This window comes from Polypterus senegalus, chromosome 8 (genome assembly GCF_016835505.1).
Source record: "Polypterus senegalus isolate Bchr_013 chromosome 8, ASM1683550v1, whole genome shotgun sequence".
NCBI classification, from domain to species: Eukaryota; Metazoa; Chordata; class Cladistia; order Polypteriformes; family Polypteridae; genus Polypterus; species Polypterus senegalus.
Genome location: NC_053161.1, coordinates 110,909,841 through 110,930,355, shown reverse-complemented (window position 1 = coordinate 110,930,355; position 20,515 = coordinate 110,909,841). Strand labels below are relative to the sequence as shown.

Here is a 20,515-nt window from a genome sequence, read left to right as displayed (position 1 = left end):
AGTCATTGAAGTGGCGAAAGAAATTGGTAACTGCGTCGCTGCAACAAAATTCAATGCGTCTCAGAAACTGATGCAAGATTGGAGAAAGCAAGAAGATGTAAAAAGAAAAAAAAATTAAGTGTTGTATTTTTGAACGGGCATATAAGTCGGGGTCTGATTTTATGATCGATTGCTTGAGTTTCAAGACTCGACTTACACCCAAGTATACTGTATATGGTATGTCAAAACTGATATAAAAAAGAAACATCAAATGGAATGCTAAGCAAAGCAGCTTTGTGAAAATAAGAAAAATAAAATTACAGCTCAAATCCCCATTTTTGTATTAGCCTACAAAAAATAATTTTCTCTTAAATTAACAAAAACAAATAAAAAAAGGCAATATCTATTCTAATTTTTTCTCTTTCCTTCATATATGATCAGCTTAATAAAACAAAATGTCAAGGTGAAATGTTTAAAGATGACAAATAAGAAATGTGTCACTAGACTTGCAGACCTATAAATACCTGGGAGTGCAGCTGGATGATAAATTAGACTGGACTGCCAATACTGATGCTCTGTGCAAGAGAGGACAGAGCCGACTATACTTCCTTAGAAGACTGGCATCCTTCAACATCTGCAATAAGATGCTGCAGATGTTCTATCAGACATTTATGGCGAGCGCACTCTTCTACGTGGTGGTGTGCTTGGGAGGCAGCATAAAGAAGAGTGACACCTCACGCCTGGACAAAATGGTGAGGAAGGCAGGCTCTATTGTAGGAGTAAAGTTGGACAGTTTTTTCATCTGTGGCAGAGCGACGGGCGCTGAGCAGACTCCTGTCAATCATGGAGAATCCACTGCATCCACTGAACAGTGTCATCTCCATACAGAAGAGCAGCTTCAGCGACAGACTGCTGTCACTGCCCTGCTCCACTGACAGATTGAGGAGATCGTTCCTCCCCCATACTATGTGACTCTTCAATTCCACCTTAAACGTTAACATTATACAAAGTTATTGTTTGTTTTACATGCATTTTTATCACTCTTTAATTTAATTTTTTTTTTATCAGTATGCTGCTGCTGGAGTATGTGAATTTCCCCTTGGGATTAATAAAGTATCTGTCTATTAATAAAGTATCTCTCTAGACTTAGTAGTTGATCATAAGATGCACTGACTGCATAACAAAAGTCTTGATACACACACCTGTCATTTTTCTCTAAGAAGGGCTGCTTCTTATTCATAAACTCTTCACTTTGTTTTTCAGATTTTGCTGTGATTGTAAGAAGTCACAATACAAACAAAAAAGTCTCTGTTTTCAAGTTTAAAACAGATTGCTCACTCTCTTAACCAGACACATTTTGAATTGTTTTAGTACAAAAAGAAGCTATCACAAAATTCCTTGTCTTGAAATATGAATCTTAAAAACCAAAAAGGCAAGATGATGACAATTTGCAGAGTTTTCTGAACTGGTTTTTGCCATTCACTGTCTTGCAGAGCTTATCATCATGCTATGGCATTGTGCCACACTGAAGGCAATGCAGAAAACAGATGTGAAGAGAGAGAGAGAGAGAGAGCGGTAAGGAGCATGCGCTGATACAGCGCATTGCCATAGCCATCACATGATGAACCAACTCAGGATCCCAGATTAGGACCTGAGTGCAGCTATGCAATGGGTGACATCTCGGCACCTCACTCGTTCAGATGGAATGGAACAGTGTGAGGTTTTTTATTGTGGTTGGAGTGCCATTTCTGCCACCAAGCCCCAGGTTTTCCCTGCAGGTTGGAGGGCCTACTTGCGGGGCTGGAGGCAGATTATCATCATACCCAGGATGGAGCAATTGTAGGTTAAGGGTCTTGCTCAAGGGCCCAAAAAAGTAGAGTCACTTTTGGTACTTATGGGATTCGAACTGGCAACTTTTCGATTGCCAGTGCAAATCCCTAGCCTCAGAGCGACCACTCCACCCACAGATGTGAAGGTTCTCTTTTAAGTAAGAACATTTGTGTATTATTTTCCATGTATTTATTTTCCATGTACTTCTTTTCCATTTACATGTTAGTTTTTCATTTCTGGATTTCAATATTTTTTCTGGAATCCAAGATGGCTCTAATGTGATATTATTCAGTGAGCAAGACCACATAAGTTACATAGAATTATAAGACTATAATTTTAATTCTCATTTCTCACTGATCTGATTGAAATTCATTTTTTTGCTTTTTAATTATTTCTTTTTCAATGCCAGTGCTCTTTATGAGCTGTCTTATGTAGGCAGGCACTCACTCTAACAACATAGGACAAGATACATAAAGTAAGCTCTTAGCAGACTCTACAAGAAGACATTTATTTAGCTCTTTTATTGAGGCAAAAGTTAGGGCGTGTGAGGTATCTCAGCACCACATTGTTATTCTTCAGTTGTTTCCTTGCTATCATAAAAACCTGATTATTCCATTGCACATTGGTGTATCCAGTACGTCTTTATTTTCAAAAAAGCTGAAAAATGACAACTGAAAGTTGTATATATTTAATAGGTGTTCAGTTTATTTATTTAAATGTTGATATGACAAAATATTGCTTAGAAATTTTCTGAGTTTAGAAAACCTTATTTTAGCTACTTGCAAAACTCAAACAATAACCAAAGGAAGACCCAAAAAACAAGTTCAATTAATACCGAATCACGATAATCAGAATTGTAACTTATTGAAAGAATGAAATGTTAACTCAGTTTTGAAGTATTATCTGGAAGGTAAGAATAAATGTTGCTTATCTATAAAGCATTTGTCAATTATCAAAAAGGATACTAAATGACAGTCATTTGAGGCTCGGGTAGTAACTACTTGGTTATCTGTGCTATGTGGTGAACAATATAAACTGACAGCCATGTGAATTTTTTAGATGTGATAGGCAAACTAGCAGCTCATAAAGACTAAAGTGTAATCCAGAACTAATAATGGTCAATGCACAAAATGTACAAAATGTAAATTATTTTTGAGAGTCAGAGGAGGAGAGGGAAATGCAGGAATCATTCAAAAATCTATGCAAACTTTGAATGGAAGTTAGGCGACCATATCGCAGTCAAACAAATGTAATTACAGCAAAAAAAAGAAAAAAGAAAGAAAGAAAAGAAAAGCATTGAGCAGGTTTTAATTAAGGAAGGAGAAATATAGACCATTAATCTATCACAGGGGTGCCCAATACGTCGATCGCAATCGATTTATAGATTGGAAAGGTAGTGCAGGTAGATTGCATTGCATTCTAAAAAAAAATTTTTAAACAGTCTATCATATATCCTCCCTATGGCATTTGCCACTTGATTGACATACAGGGCGGCCAGTCTGAGATCTCTTTTCTTCTAACACACTGGTCATCCCGCACGTATGATCAAACGCATGACCTACTGTAAAACTCCGGCTGTGATCCAGTTAGCCTTCCAATTTATATCGACTAAAGAAGGGATTAAAAAAAATTCTTTGGGGAGAGTATGGGCTGGATGTGGAATTGGAAGAGAATTTTTTTCTCACAATGTCACAATCGAAGTGCGTTTGTCTGACCTGTCAATCTATCATTGCTATTCCAAAGAAGGAAAATGTGGAAAGGCACTTTCGAACTGTTCATAAAAACTACGAAACTGACTTCCTTCCGAAAAGCGATCTGAGAAAGAGAAAGGAGAGGGAATTCCCAGTTAATTGGACAGCCGTCATTTTTCACTTGGCTGAATTCAAAAGCAAAGGCAGACACACCGAAGCATTGTTACAGGTGAGTCACTCGATCATTAAGCATAAGAAGTCCTTCCAAGATAGAGAGATGATAAAAGATGCCTTCGTTGAGAAAGATGGCTAGGGAGAAACTCCTGCTGAGATTTCAAGACCCCTGGCCAGAGAAAAGGGAGTTTCTCCTTGTCATTAAACATGTAGAATACAAGCAACTTAAAAACGATCAATGGCCGGTAGACTTGGTATTTTTTTTCTGATCTGACTAACATGTTGAATGAGCTTAATTTACAGCTGCAAGGAAAAGATAAAATCTGTCATCCAAAACCTCGTGTTAGAGCTGGAGACGCAATGGAAGGTGTGTGCGCAACTTGACAGCATTCGCTACACAGAGCAGATTGAAAATTGTCTGTCAGACTTTGACAGACAGTTTCAAGACTCAGCTTTACTTGAGCCAATCGCTACATTTATGTGCTATCCATTTAGGGAAGATGTTGAGGGTGATTCAACCACATCAAAAATTGCAACACTGTTTCACCTAAAACTCCTCTACAGTGGAGGATGAGATTTTGACACTACAGGATGACATTCAGCTAAAGTCTGGGGCTCTTGGACAGTTTTGGAACTTACTCACAGAGGAAAAGTACCCAAACATGAGGAAATGTGCTACCTCCTTGACTGCATTATTCGGCTCTACTTATTTATGCGAGTCAGCCTTTTCCCACATGAAGATTATTAAATCCAAATACTGTAGTGACCATAAATGTATTGAATTGTTATTGTGCCATAAAGGTTATTCAGTTACGCAAGGTACGACAACATATATTTTATGTATAATGTGTGTGTGTGTGTATATATATATATATAGCATATTTAAAGTAGGTTGATCATTTTGACCTGGTCATTTTAAAATTAGCTCGCAAGCCGAAAAAGTGTGGGCACCACTGCCATACAGGAACAAATGCAGTGGCAATGCCTCCCAATCACTAGTGGACAGAGAGTCCATATAAGGAATCCTGCAGTGGAATCATGCTGATGCTCATATACAGCAAGTAGTACTTGTTCTGCTTAGGAGATCAGGCCCTTGGAGACTAACTGAAGGCGCAGGGTGAAGTGACACAAGAGCTCATAGAAGGAGGTCTAGCCTAATGACCCTGCCTTACCTGGTGTACTTGATATAGTACTACATTATTAATTGTCATTGAGTTATAGAAATGACGTTTTATATTTGTTGTCTTTCAGACAGGAATGTCATACTTTAAATGGGATAATTATATGTCTCAAATCGAAATGTCATCTGTATTCCAAAATGGTTTTTGGAAGTGGGATGAGGAAACCAGGATCATAATGAGATTGCAAAGCTAGTATCATCTCTCACAGCCAGACAGTATAATGTAATTGGCATGTCAAGAATAAAAAAGCAAACATAACATAATTAGATTAAGCGAGTATGGGAATGTTATGTTATAGTATGTTAAAAAGCAAACAGATCAAAGTGGGAGTATCAGGAAGGAGAGAAAGTTATATTTTATGAATGATTTTCGTATTGCCATATATTTACAAAGGAGGTGAGGTAACGGGTGTAGGTGGACATTGATCGGGGATAACATGAGGATGTTATTAATTTTCTAAATACAGATGTGCTTCGTGAAGTGTCCTTTTTAGCTGCATAACGTCTGGGCGCAAGAAAGTCTGAATCACTCGGCATCCGCGCACTTTCTCGTTAGTATTGTATGGGTATTGTTCATCGGACGGTAATGAACATCGCATCATAATACCGTAAGTGTAACATCGCTGACAGCTTCATCATGTCCTGCTACGTGAAACCGAGGCGCACCTGCGCTGTCTACGTGCTCTTCAAGGCGAATGCTTTAAACTTTTTTTTACACTCTCCGCGGTTTATTCCATACTAACAGAACGGCGTACCTGGTCTCTCGTTCCACTTGTTTCAGGCATCATATGCAGTACAACGAAATTAAGCGCTGTAATAAAAACATCGATGGAAGCTTAGCGAAGGAAATGACCTTCATCAGGCTAGTAAACTGATTTACTTTAGTCTGATTTGAAACATCTAGACTCCGATTTTGGGCCATTCGTGACAACTGGGCACTACAGGTACAATTTATAAATTAATTCAACGATTGAAAGCACTTTTTATCCAATTGAATTACCATAACCAATTATTTGCACTTTTAGGGAATTTGTTCGCATTGCGCAGTTTATAGTAAGAACTACATAGGTCGTGCAGCAAATGAAAAACTCTATCCAGAAATCATTTCATACTAGAACATGACAAACTGTCGCTGTCAACCCGACTTCGTCATACACACAGCGCAGCGTGGCATGAAAACTGAATTGGGTATAGTGCCACGTACATATTCTGAATGCTCCGTGTCTCTAATACCGACTATGTGCTAATTTCAGTAGCAGATCTCGCGCCGTGAAGAACTTGTCTGCTACAGTACGCGCAAACTGGCACCTTTTGCTAACGGGTGAAGTTATCATCTTAGCTGGGGTGGTGGGTGGATGGGTGGGTTGGGGTTATTACTCGGGGCGTACCTGTGGGCCATACCAATGTCGGCCCGTTCATTTCACTTAACTACAAGTCCCATCTGACCAGTCGCCTCGCCCCTCCCCTTGGCGCCTCAATCCAAAATCGTATTTAAACGTTCAATGTCAGAGTCCCGCTGGTGTTAGGAGTTGATCGTAGCCAAGTGAAGGTGCCGTGGGAAAATCCTCCCGAAGTTCACTTCCACGCAGGGAAAACATAACAGCAACTTCAATCGGTTAGTACACGTTTTTGTGTGTTTTTTCATGTGACATGTAACTGTATTATTACCGGCACCAAATACAGGAATATTTTAATTTAGGGAAAAGTAGATAGATTTACTTTGTTATTTCCTTATTTATTTAAAATATACGTAGTTATTTCTAACAGCTAATAAAACACATTGTTATTGGTTTTTTTTTTTAATCTAATTTGTATATTACTGTAATGGTGCAGTACTGTCTCAAGACAGCAAGATATAAAATATATTAAGGATGTATTATAAAGAATCACATATTACCAACAGTTCAAGTAGTTTCTTAGCTATTTAAAAATATGTAGACAATGCAAAAAAGTAATATTTTTAACTTTGAACTCTTTTTCTATTGCATTTCCCGCTTTTTAGATTAGTCTATCCCGGCTGTCTTTGTTAATTGATGCCTGTCTGTCTTCACACAATTTGCACCGGTTGGGATCTGTAATAAAAAAGAAGAAGAAAAAAAGAGAAGGAATCCAGGTGTTGTGCCAACTTCCTCCTTTCTTCCCCGGGGACCGTGAGAATAAAGCTCTCCGCGATGCAATCGCTTTTCCCGGTGGCGATGTGTTGCATCAGCCTGCTCCATTTCTTGCAGCAGCCGCTGGCTTTGCCTGTCACGAAGAGTCACGCCAGGAACAGGTAAGGAGCACAGGACAATTCTTTAAAGCATGGGGATGTTTTATTACACGGTATTTGTAGCGGTTCTTCCTCGTATAAAGTGAAAGTTTAGTTGCCTTTATTATACTAACCGCCAATAAAAAGAATCAGGACTCTTTACCGATTATGCAGACGTGTGTCCGGCGAGGCTGTTCAATCCACGTGAACACTCGCCCCATTTCCATCTAAGCGAAATCAGTGTCTGTGATTCGGGCAGAAAAACTGATGCGCATCCTTTTATTGCCAACAGAGCAGACTGAGCCGCGCGGATAGCCAGCTCTGTGGCAAAATGCTGGACTTGTTGAGCGTCGGTGCCACATGCAGGCGGGTTGAACTTTATTGCAGAATCCTCTGAAAACTGTGCAGTTTATCTTGATTTGCTGTGAATCATATGGGAACGCGCTGAATCCAGACCGCCTTCATGAATAATCTACAAACCAGGTCGCCCTGCCTTCGAGTAGCAAAAGCCGCCTTAGCACTTTGGCACAAGTGGCTGCGCGTCTCACTGCATGTGACCCCGGGTGACGCTGATGAATGAACGGGCAACCAAAATAAATACAAACTCGAGACCTACTGGCGACCGCACCGCGTCCCGCGAGCTGGCCAGTTTTGACCCAGTGGCGACGTGGAAATCGAGGGGCTGAGCGGTGTGTCCCAAATCAAATACGCAAGTTTGATTTGTCGCACAAAACGTAAAGTGCCGTCAGAATTTGACAGGCGGAATGACGCGCAGGATTCCTTGCAATGACGAGTGACTCAGGAGCCTCCTGTGGGTGCGACTCGTAGCCCTCGTTTTTGAGCGGAAACCTTTAAATAACAACAATAATAATAGTACACGCAATAGTAGTAACAGTATTTCGTCGAATCTTATTTTAACACCTTATGTATTAAGAGCCATTTCATTTGTTAAGAAATAAAGAGAAACACAATTCAGTATAGACCGGTTGTTACACTAGAATATTGTTTGAATTCTTGAAAATTGGTACGTCGCTTGATTTTTATCGTGCAATGTGTAAGGAATTGATACTTTGTTAGAAATGTGTTACTTCACATGTATTTTACCCTATTTAAAGCTACCGTCCAAACCCCCAATCCCACGTCTCTCAGAAATCACTACACAAGAAATTGGGGGAAATGCTTTTAAAACATAACAGGTTCTGTATAATTCTGTTTAAAACGTTTCACTGCATATTATTCAAAACATAATAGTTCATTATAACTAACAGATACACAAATGTGTTGAACCACGATGGAAAAAAAATATAAAAAACTTAATATCTAAAATGTAGTTTCTCTTTTCAGTTGTGATTGCATCATATTCAAAATGGTGTTTGCCTCTAAATTTTCAAAACTGTAACTTAAGCCATCATACCCTTCCAGCGCACAAATTAGCTGTCCCGTGAGATCCCCTAAACCCCACCTCCACATCCCGACCCTCCAGGCCCCCCCCCTCCCGCCCCACTCAACAGCACAGCCCTGGCTGAGAAAATATTCTGATCTGCTAATTGGCTGTGTTGAAACCTGCTCCAAAGTACAAGAGAAATCATTCAGTTTTTATCTGTGGACTTTTGTTAAGTTCCACCAAAGAGCAACCAGGTTGTTTTGTTAGTCTTCTGTACACAGCACTTTCTTGGTGGGTGTTACAGCTGTTCATTTAAAATAGTTATTCTGCTTTGTAGGTTAGCCATAAATGTTTTCTGGAAGAAAAAAAAAACTTTGATTTGTTGGAAAGCTGAATTCAGTAAAGTGTAATAGTTATCCTATGCCAATCCAGTTTTATCCATGTGTTCCTGTGGATTGGCAAACAAGATAGGATTCACTTACTACAGTTATTTTTTTCCCTACTGCTCATGGACTTTTGAATAAGTCCCAGCATATTTTCAGATTTCCCTTTTCATTTCATTCAGCTTGGTGGACATTAACAGTACAGTATTTAATAAGGAGTGCAGGCATTAAAACACTTTGAAGCTCAAATTTCATAGTGCCTATGTCCATCCACTTTACTACAGAACTTTGGTTTAAACACACTGTCCACAGTGAACTGACCACTTAAGGAAGAGGATGCTGCTTTTGTGCCTAATAGCAATGTGGGTGTGTGTTTATCTTGAATTGTTCCTTACTTGGGACATGTGAGAACATGACTGTGCACTTTGTTGGCACTTGATTCATTCATAATGCATGGGAAAAAAAAAATGAAAGCAAGCCATCATGTAAAGGCACAATGGGATTCAAGTCATTTGTGTATGATTGTTCTTGGGATGACAGATAGTCACTTGAGTTGGAAGACGCTTTATCTCCAGCCGTGTAATGGAAATGAGAAGTCATCTGAAATTTGGTTTATTTAGACTTGGGTTGCTCTTTAAAGATAGAAGGGAGTGTGCTTTCAAAGCTTACACTGACTGATGACCTTAAAAGCAAACTGACAGATGACAAAAGAATTAGTCAGCCCTGTTGCTGCGTTCTCCGTAGAGGGTTGCAGTGTTTGAATGCCCTCTCCTGGACAGCTGTCATTGTATTTTCTTTCTTTCTGAAATGTGATTACTGCTAGACTTTAAACATAGCCCATTTATTTCACATATACTTAATAAATAATTGATATGTAATTTAACTCAATTGGTTGCCCTTGGATTTCTCTTCATGCTTATGTGATTTGTCAGTTGCTTTGGATGAACTTATCTTATAAGAAGGGCAGTGTAAATGTATTTGTTTCATTTTGTAAAGTAAGCATATTCACTTTTCTTTAACTTGCAAACAAAAAGACTGGTCATATATTTCATAAAACACACATGTGGAAAAAAGAAAAAGGATCAGTGTGTAAAGAAATTAGAGATGCCTGGATGAACATATTTGTTTAATGTAAACTTTTACAGTTTCCATCTATAAACAATAGAAAATCTCTGCTGTATAAGCAAAGTCAAAGCATGTGTTTCTAAAAAAACAAATCAAGCGGAACTTTGTTTTAAAATGTAATGTAAAATATTTAATCATTGATTTTGTCGTTATGCATTTCGGATTTAGGAATGGCACAAAATCTGAGTATTACATAAACAAATGTATGTACTGTATTTTAGCAGAATTTATGCATATACTTTTACATTTAAAAATATCACTATTTGCTGTTAATTAGATGGTAATAAGCAGACAGTGCTTAAAATATTTGACCAGACTTCAGATGTTTGAAAGTTCCCAGAACCCACAGTCAATGAAGGGTGTGCATGCCCTTCAGCTGGACATGGGAAGATGTAGCAGATCTGGTACTTGTGAAGTCCTTTGTAATGGTGTTTACCACAAAGTGTACCACATAAAGGTCTGGGCAGGTAGTTTGGTGTGGTAACTTTAAACTCTAAGACTGGTAATTTAGTTTCCATGTCTACTTCCTTATGTAACTCTAAGCAATTCAGTTAAACTGCCTGTGCCCCAGTTTAAAAAAATAGTAAATGTTGGTCTTGAAATAAATGAGTCAAATAGGGAATAATAATGATAATTTAAAAGTGTATCCCACTTGCAAAGAATCTGAGCCACTTCATAGTCCTTGATACAATAATTTATAAAGTGGTATGATGCAGAGTGTCTGTCAGGAGGCACATTGGTTAGCAGTGTTGCCTCACAGCTCCTCACTCCTGGATTCAAGTCCCAGTCTGACCACAGTCTGTGTGGCATTTGCACATCATCTCTGTATCCTATGTACAAAGGAGTTGTATATAAATCGAGCATGGGTGTGTCCAGTCCTACACTGGTCCCCTGTCCTGAGCTAGTTTTTGGTTTGTGCCCAGTGTTGAAAGGATGGGCTCTGGCTCAACTTGACTCAAAACTGAAGTAACCATTATAACAACTTATGGCAGCTAATATGCAAATTCCTTAATAACTTCACTTTATCACCCTCATTTAGCCATTCTGAATGCACTTACGAAATGGGTGCTTCATCCAGGTTGTCTCAAGAAAATGTAGGCACATAAAGACAATGCTATTAAGCCAGTAGAAGGTACACTACAGGACTCAATACAAGGGTCTGAGAGAGTCATTGCCAATGCTACAAATGTAGAAATATGGAAAAGAAAAATGTATAGCATTCAACTTGTTCAGAGAGTTCACTGTACAAACATCATGCTTCCTGGATGGACTTTGGATCTTTCTTTCTCCCATCTAGATAGTGCAAAAACATATTCAAACTTAAAAAGGATGGAAGCTGAAGCAGATTGATTTAGAAAATAAAAGTAAATGTAAAATCCCTTTGGACTCCGCATACATTTTCTGTACCTGCATTTTTCACTAGATGGTCATGGGGAGCCAGGGTATATCCTAGATGAAGTGAGTGCAAATCTGGAACCTATCCTGCATGTAATGTTCTGTTTCAGATCCCTGAGAACAAATTAAAAGAGGTTTGGGTCAGCAACGTCAATTTTGACCTTGCATACTGTTCAATTGGTGATTATCACAGCAACATGGTAGTTCACTGATTAACTCTGTTACCTAAAAAGCTCTGCATTTGAATTCACTGTGCTTATAGATGACATGTTCATCTTTAACTTGTTTGGGCTTTTCTTCTGGCAAACCAGTTTCCTGGTTCCCAAAGATGTGCATATTAGTGAGTTTGCCCATTAGAAGTGAGTTTGACCCATGCTAGGTTGCTGCCTATCCTATATTGGGTCCAGAGGCCTGACATGTACTCCACTGATACAGGATTTGTTTTGCAATGAAAAGGCAGGTTCAGAAAGTAATTGGAATATTCAAAAACTTGGTGTTTCACTGGTTGTCAGTCTAGGGTTGGCTCATGCCAGATAGGCTCTGAATCCTAGTGTGGATGGACTGGAAAAGGCAGGTTTAGAAAATAGCTCAATGGATGGTTCATACAATGTGCTTTCATGAAGTTGTACTTGGACCTTGATTACAGGACTTTCTGCTCAGTCCTAATTGTTTTATTGGGCCAGTAAATCAATCATCACTCAGTCTTTGCTTCATATATTGTATTATCAGGAGACTGATAATACAAAATGAGAAGCAGTACTGAGACACCAAATTAAAAATGCACTGAACTCTTGTTTTATAACAGAGTGCCACTGAGAGGCCACTGCTTACTAACTACAATAAGTTCAAAAACCAGAGTTACTCATTCTAACCCTGCCTTTGTCAGTTCTTTAAGCATTATATTAAAATAACTGTGATTTGCCTATGTTGTGACAAAAAACAAGTGCCTACTGCACTAGTGAGGCTGCGCTTGAGGGGAGTGCAGAGCCCACATGCGAGATGAAGTCTGTTTCCATATTGGTGCTGTCCTTTTCTTTATTAGTCTGTTGGCTTCAGTGCTCCATGTGCTTTTCAAAGTTGCTAAGGTTCAGAGGTGTCAGGCACTTGAAAGCATTAGTGCATAAGCAGTTAGTGAAGTCGGGGTGGGCATCTCTTATGTAAGCATCTGAAATGAATCCACAGCCTTATCATTAACTGATAGACCAGTAACATATTGTGACACTTTTAAGAGAACAGAAGCCTCGCTTGCAAACCCAATCCCCCATGCCCCCCCCAGCTCCTGTTCCAACTGAACTGTGAAGAGGGAAGCACTTTAAACGATATAGGAGTCTGAGAAATGACAATAGATTGCTGGCCGCATGATCAGGTTGTAGGGCTCTTGAGGTTAAGAAGCGTTTTGTTCCAGTAGGCAGTGGGAAGACCAGCCCTGGAATGGCTTTAAGTTTTCTTTCTTCTCTCTGGCTTTTTACCTTTGGCATGCGGTAAATTATAAATCTTAAAACAGCGAACACCATAACATCGATCAGAATAGGCCACATGCTGTGCTGTAACCTTGGAAGAATTTTCAAGGGTCTCCCTTTTCAGCCTCAAGGGAGTTACTCAGACATTCACCAATGGCAGACAAAGCAGACAACACCTCCCTCTCAAGCTGACTGTGAAAGTCAAAAAAAAAAAAAAGAAAAAGAAAAAAATGGCCCCTTGGAGGTTACGGTGTAAGTAACTCACTCTTGGGAGAAGTAGGTTGAACAAGGCTGCTCATAGCCTGAGACAGACAGGTGCTCCTGGCTCTGTGTATGCAGGCCTCAGCAAAAGAAAACCTCAAATTGCTAGGGACTTGAAGGCCAAAACCCAATGGCAGGCAGTATATTTCACTTTTGTGGCTCAAATAGAAACATACATTAAAAAAAAAAAAATCCCAGAGGGTGAGTCTAGACAGCTCGAATTAGTGTTGTGGTCACTTCAAGCTCCACTCAGGGCATGTTGCCCTTTCCATCTGTTCCTTTTTATTCTGCAAGGGAAATGGTTGCTCTTTATTTTAAAATAAAAAGTAGTACATTTAAGCCACTCTGTGTGAAACACCCTTGTGTCTGCTCTGGCTAACTTTCACACCACCATACAGCACCAGGACTGCAATCCGTGCCAGTGTCTGGCAAGCTAGAGCAAGACTTGAGGCAAGTGAGAGTAATCACACAATAGAAAGATGCAGGAATTCAAAGGAGGAAAATATCCACATGATTTTGTTTTTAGTTTAATGGTCTGGATTTAATTTTTTTTTTCCTCCAGATGTTTGATAAGCACAATTATTTGTGCACCATGCCAAAAAAATCTGCCACAGAAGACTTTTTCCTAAAACATTACGGCTGCTTCCTTTTTAAGAGTAAAGGCCAAGGCCTTCACCCAGAGGTTCTCAACCTTTTTTAAGATTAGTAATCTGACCCTTAGCACACACGTGTAGCAGCAGATGGCTCTTTTTCAGAATTGTGCCTGCTTTTGGTTCACTTCGGGCCAAATTCAGCCTACTCCTTTCATGTATACAGATATAACTTGAATAGGGTAACAAATCTCCAAAATTTATAATAAGGAGGCATAATCCAGGACAGGCCTTGTATCTAAGGTATAGGTTATCAACTCCAGTCCTGGAGGTCCAGGTCCATTGTGGCTGTTGCTTTAACCAAATTGTTAATCAGAACCCATTTACTACTAAAATGGTATGTTTTTTTGGGGGGATTAGTTTTAGTTTTTTTACAATTCAGAATCTGTAACTGAAATTTTAGTTTTAAGCAGTTGCATTAAGGTTTTAATTGCTGCCTCTTTTCTTAAACTGCCATCAGTTAATAATGAGATAGAAATGACAAAGAATCCACCAGCTCTCTCAGACTATTGTGCTTCCATTTAAGGCTGTGTACATGCATCATGAAGTATCTGTGATAATACAATGTTTTGAAATAAGCGATCCAGAAGGGATGAACTAGGAGGTACAAATCTGTTCTGGACCACACAACATATGGATAATGTTCTCAGAAAATAAAAAATCTACATATGATAAACAATTGTCTTGGAAGAGTGAAAGCAGTAAGAAGCTATATAAATATCTGCTGGGCCTGGCTTCTAATTACAAAACTTGTTGGAATAAAAACCTGCTGCAACTGCGCACCTCCAGTACCAATCTAAGGTTCTGGACTATAATTCACAAAGTAGCTTAATATAAAAAAAAAGTCTTAGTTTCAACTAAACTATAGTGTTGTTCATAATCCTAAGGTAGTTTGTATTTGTTTCATTTGGATCATAGGCATGTTGATTTGTGTATGGCCACACAATGAGTTGAGGGCTGAATTGCCCAACTCAGAGTTATTCCGTCCAATGCCTTATCCTTTATACCACAAAAACTGCCTACGTATGACTTATAAATATGTATTATTTTAATTCTTAATCAGGGGGCTGGGGTAGATCTAGTGGTTAGGGAGCTTTATTGTACACAACAGCATTACCCTAAACTTGTCCTCAAAGAAGTGCGATATGTCTTTGAAACTAAAATTCTAACCATAACATGCTTTGGTGTTTTGTTTGCCATGAAAGACGGTGAATGAAATAATGATTGCCGATTATGCAAATCATCATGTCCTTGTAGGCAGTGAATATTACAACAATTTAGGCACGTGTGACATAGAGAGGTTTAAAGGTCTGGGAATACTGTAAAAAGCCACATACAGGAACCAGGAGGTTAAAGAGTGCAGTGTGTCCTTTAGGTCACTCTTAACAGAGTATTAATGTTTGGCTTAAGGGCTCAATGTGGTAAAAAAAAGTGAGATAGGGATGTCAAATTTAAAACCTGGCACGACTGTTCAGGCAGCCTCAGATTTAAAAAAAAAAAAAACAAGCCAAAAACTTTTGTAATGTCACACTTGTCGTTTTGTTGGGTTTTTTTGGTCAGTACGTAACCTTAGGAAAAGCAATCAAGGACAAAAAGACCATTACCTAGAAGTGCTTAGTCCTCATAAAGAGTTTTTTTAGTGTCTAGTTTTCATTCCAACCAATTCCTCAGTATGTTGCCTTTTCAACAGGAAAAGTAAAGCCTGTAGCTTTAAACACTTTTGATTGCACTCACTTAAACGATTAAGATGATCAATTCAACGCTACCTTGGAGACAAATCTATTCTGACTTGCTTTGATGAAGCTCTTACATCAACAAAATACAAAGGCACCAAGTGTGGCATAATGATTAGGGCTATGGACTTCAAACCCTGAGGTTCTGCGTTCAAATCTTACCTCTGTATGTCCAACTTCATCTGCCTGAGCTCCAAGTGGAAAAACAAAAGAAATATAACTAACTGTATCTCAAACATGGAATTTTGCCTTGGGCAAGACAAATCAGTTAATAATAAAGATATGAAACTGAAATCGTTTCGCTTGGCTACACCAGGAGACTGTCATCGACTCGAAATAGTTCCTTGAGTAATCCATTAACCGAACATGGATAACCACATTCAAAAAACACGCACATTCATCATTTTACATATCATGAGAATTAGGAAGATATGACACGGTGGCGCTGAGGTAAGCATTACAGCGCCTAAGCTGCAGGAAACGTGGTTCACCCGGCCACTATCAACAGTCTGTATACCCCGATTTTTCTGGCACATCCCAAAGACAAGAAGGTTTCGTTTATCTAATGAACGTGGCCTGCGATGGGCTGCCGTACCTTTTAAGACTGGCTGTTGTCATATGCCAAAGAAGTCCGTTCATACTTTACGCGTACATGGATCCATAATAATTCGCTAGAAGAAAAATCGCGCAATTTCATAAACTCGTCTGGGTTCAACAGCCTGTACTTTATCCTGAAAGCACTCCGCGTACCCCATTCATGAATTTTCCGCGTTGACTGTGCCTGTGCTACTTCCGCAAACGCGACGCACGCAAGTGTTCGTGAAGTAGAAGAAACGTGCATGCGCAAACGAAGTGACAGCCTGCTATATGTAAAAGGTCCAGTAGCAGCGTAAGGCTATGAGCTGGCGACGTATGTTGGAGCCCTTATACAACATAAAATTCCGGCACCCCTTAATCCTGAATTAATTGGATGCACACAGAAGGGAAGTAATGAATCGTTTATTTAATGGAGATGCATCGTGGTACAGAGGGTAGCGTTGTTTGGACCCCGGTGCATTTCTCGGGTGGGTGTACTGTTTGCATGTTCTCATCTTAACGTCGATTTTGTCCCTGATTTTTAAGACGGTAGTGTATCTTTGCCTGCTGTAAAGTAACAGAGTAAGTGTCTATAGTGATGAACTGGCATGGAACTGCATCAAGTTTTTCATTTTTATGCACGGATATTCTAGCGACGTTAGACTTGAACTGGATTTTTAAGAGAATGGATAGGTAATTATAATAATACATTGTATTTATATAGCGCCTTTCCCATGCCCAAGACACTTATCCACAAATGAAAAGACTACGTCATGTCAGAGCAGTATACAGGAACTATTGTGAATTTCCTTAATGCATGTAGTATCTTTTGCAAGAGGAATGACGTGTTTTTATTAGTTTATAAAATGAAAGCATGCAAGACTTCGAACATACTACTTAAAATGTATATTTTTAAATGCGTTGTAAAATCATTCGGTTGCCTTTTCTTTGGAATAGTGATTGATTCCATACGTATTACCTGAGTTTAATGAGTTACCAAAGCAGCCTGAAATTAATACTAATAATACATTTTATTTATATAGCGCCTTACTATGCACAAAGCACTTTACAAAAATTATACATCATTGGATACAAATAATATCTGTATAAAACACTGAATAAAGGTAAATACAGGAAAAACGCGTCTTTACATTAGAATAAGAGACAATAAACTAGAATCAGAATGCAAAATGACACAAGAAAACCCTGAACAAATAACATAATTTATAGTTCAAACACAATCACACTGAGCTCCTAGACACAGAGGGTAAACTGAAAGAAGGGTCACAATGTCAGGGTTAGTTAAATGCTTTCTTGAACAAATGAGTTTTAAGTTGTTTTTTTTTTGAAAGAATGAATTGAGTCAGCTGATATCATTAATTTGAGGAGGGCATTCCAAAGCCTGGGTGCAATAGAGTTGAAGGCTGTTTTACCCATAGAGCGCAGGTTGGTTTAGTGCACAATGAGATTGTCAGGATTTGTGGACCATACTGGGTAAACAGGAGCATAGTAATTAAGCAGGTAGATGTAGTCCAGTGCAAGGCCCTTTAAAGTTTTATATGTCAGTAAAAGAGTTTTATATTCAATCCTATATGATACAAGGAGCAAGGTCCCGCACCTTCTTCTCAGTCAGACCTTTTTCCTTCAGATCTTTTATTTTATCCATCAACCTCCGCTTAGACCTCCCTTACATTCTCTTCCCATCACTCTTTTGCCCACATATTAATTGTTTATCCTTTCATTAAATCGCCACCCTATTTCAGTCTAATTTCTTGTGTTTTCTTAGATGTCTCTCTTACTTTCTTTGTACCTGTGACAGTGTCATTTCTTATACTGTGACACATAATATCAGGAGCCATTTTCACAGAGCTTGTTTTATGTACAAATAACAGCAACAGTAAAAAAAAAAAGTGCAGATCAAACATTTATTCAGTGCTTTGCTGGGTATTCCATCTCAGAGGAGGCGTTAGGACAAAAAGGCACCAATCAATCTGTTTTCACAGTTGACTGACATCTAATGGCCTACCATTCCATACATGTGGCAACTCTTGCCGTTGATGGCTCCCTTAAAGCTGCCTGCTTATAATGAACTTAAATGGCTACGCTTTCATCATTTGCCTCAAAGCTGGTTTGAACTTATCACATCTGCTGCTCAGTACGAACACATTGCACACCTTCTCCAGTGTCATTTATCTCATTGCCTTTTATAACTTGGCCTGCTGTGCTGTGCTGCACTGTATGTGCTTTTGTTCTTACTGCTTTTTAAAAATGGTTCATTGGTAGAGTCTGCTCTATGATTTGTCAACTACAGGTGCATTTGCAATTTCTGTGAGTCTTAAGTGTGAGTAAATTTAATTTTCATTGAGATATAAGTTGACATACAGTAGAACCACATTCAGAAAAAATCAAAACTTAAAAGACATTATAAAGGAAGAAGTGGAGTTCTGAAGGGTGCACCATCATGTATTATAAAAGGTGCCAGGACACTTTAAAGACTTGCCGTGTAATCCTGTGCTTCATGGCTTCTCAAACACAACTTATACGCTTAAAAACACAATGAAAAATCTCCACTGTTAAATGAACTCTTATAGTGTTAAAATATTCCCAAGATATATATATAAATATAGATATAGATAGATATAGATATATACACACACACACATACACACAGAAACATTAATTTCATATACTATACATAATTTTAAGTTTTAACACTGGTAATTTTTGCTGTACAGATCTTACCTTTTCCAATTATCAATGCAGCCATGAAAGCAAATCAGTTTTGTAAACTAATTATAGTTCCTCTACCTCTCACTTTTACAAACACATTCAGTTCATTTTTGCATTCATATGGATTTTCCTTGGGCCAGCCTGTCTGGCTACATGTGTGTTTTTTTTCTGTGGCAATGTGGTTTTTGATTAGGGATATCAGGACTGGCCTTGTTAGTGAGCTTTTAAACTTTGCTTTTCTGTCTGACTTTTGATGACATGTTAGAAGCTCTGGTTTAATGCTGCAATGGTTTTATTGCTAAGTTTGTATTTGATACTTATCTTCAAACAGAGTTTTATAAGTGCATCTGCAGCTGATTAATAAATATTTATCTCTGAGGTAAACAAAATCTGTCTGCTTTTAAGTAATTGCTGTAATAAAATAGCAGTAGTTTAGAGCTACTTGATCTAGATCTGAAAATTGTTTTAGTTTAGTGAAATATGTTATTACAATACTTTTCTAGGCTGTTCTGTGGCATTTTTGCAGTAATCTTTGTTACAGCTAGTTAGTATGGAGCAGGACCTTTATTTATGTAACACATTTATCCAAAGGAACTTACAAATGCCTGCGGTGGGCTGGCGCCCTGCCTGGGATTTGTTTCCTGCCTTGCGCCAGGAGACCCCCGTGACCCTGTAGTTAGGATATAGCGGGTTAGAAAATGGATGGATGGATGGGTTGGATAATGGATGGATGGATGGACTTACAAATGCAAATTATGCTTTTGTTTCCATATTTCTACAATTGGAGTATGTACAGCCTAAATAAATATGCTCTGTAAGTCAGTAATGAGGATTCAACTGGCCACTTTGCAGAGTTCTACTTCTAGGCTACATTAGAACATGGCTCTGGCAGTTCCCTCTATCTGCATTGAAAATAAATATTTAATGTGGGTAGTATCCTTTTTTCTGTTTGTAGAGTTGTTTGCTTATAGACCAAATATAAGAATAGAAAACTATAAGCAACTGTCGCCAGGTTTCACACAGCTTGAAAAGCAGGAATAACTAATTACGATTACAGTATAGCATGCAGGATGCAGAACAGAAAATCGCATTTGTAAAATTTTCCATCATGTAAAATATGCAATTTTATATATGCATACATTGCATTCTCAAACCCGCATAATCCAAGTAGGGATGCAAATCCTATCCTTATAGCTTCAGATATAAGGCTGGACACAACCTTGGACAGGACTGCCAGTTCATTGTAGGGCCGATTTAGAATTACCATGTAACCTGTACGGATTTGGGGATACAGGGAGAAAACAAGTGTACCAAAGGAAAAGTCCTAAAACTCATGGGGAATGTTCAAACCCAGGACATTTGATCTGTGAAGCAGCAGTGCTGCCATTATGAGTAGTTTTAGTTGCTCTTTTTGAAATATATTCCATCAGAAAGAGTAAAAAGATGACTATCCATCTAATCTCTCTTTCGATTTATTAAACTTACCAGATTTTATTGAGGGCTGTGGTGCCACACTGACCATACATGGGTCATTCCATCGATCCATCCATTAGCAAACTCTTTGAATCTATTTTTTAGGGAGCCAGAATTAGGTGTCATGCAGGAATTAACCTTGAACAGGTTGGCACACTATAATAAGATGTTGCAATGAAAATTTTAGTGACATTGGTGCAAGTAACTGAGTAACAATACATAAATCATTCTGGCTGAGTTCTG

At 38.6% G+C, this 20,515-nt stretch overlaps 1 protein-coding gene across 1 annotated transcript in view; it reads left to right on the top strand.

Moving 5' to 3' along the window:
- Positions 1–6,287: 6,287 nt before the first annotated feature.
- adm2b (adrenomedullin 2b) overlaps positions 6,288–20,515 on the top strand; it is a 29,408-nt gene continuing 15,180 nt past the window's right edge. The window contains exons 1-2 of the mRNA XM_039761602.1: positions 6,288–6,469; positions 6,857–7,126. Of these exons, the coding sequence (XP_039617536.1) occupies positions 7,026–7,126 (101 nt within the window). The 5' untranslated portion in view covers positions 6,288–6,469; positions 6,857–7,025. The remainder of the gene's footprint in view (positions 6,470–6,856; positions 7,127–20,515) is intronic.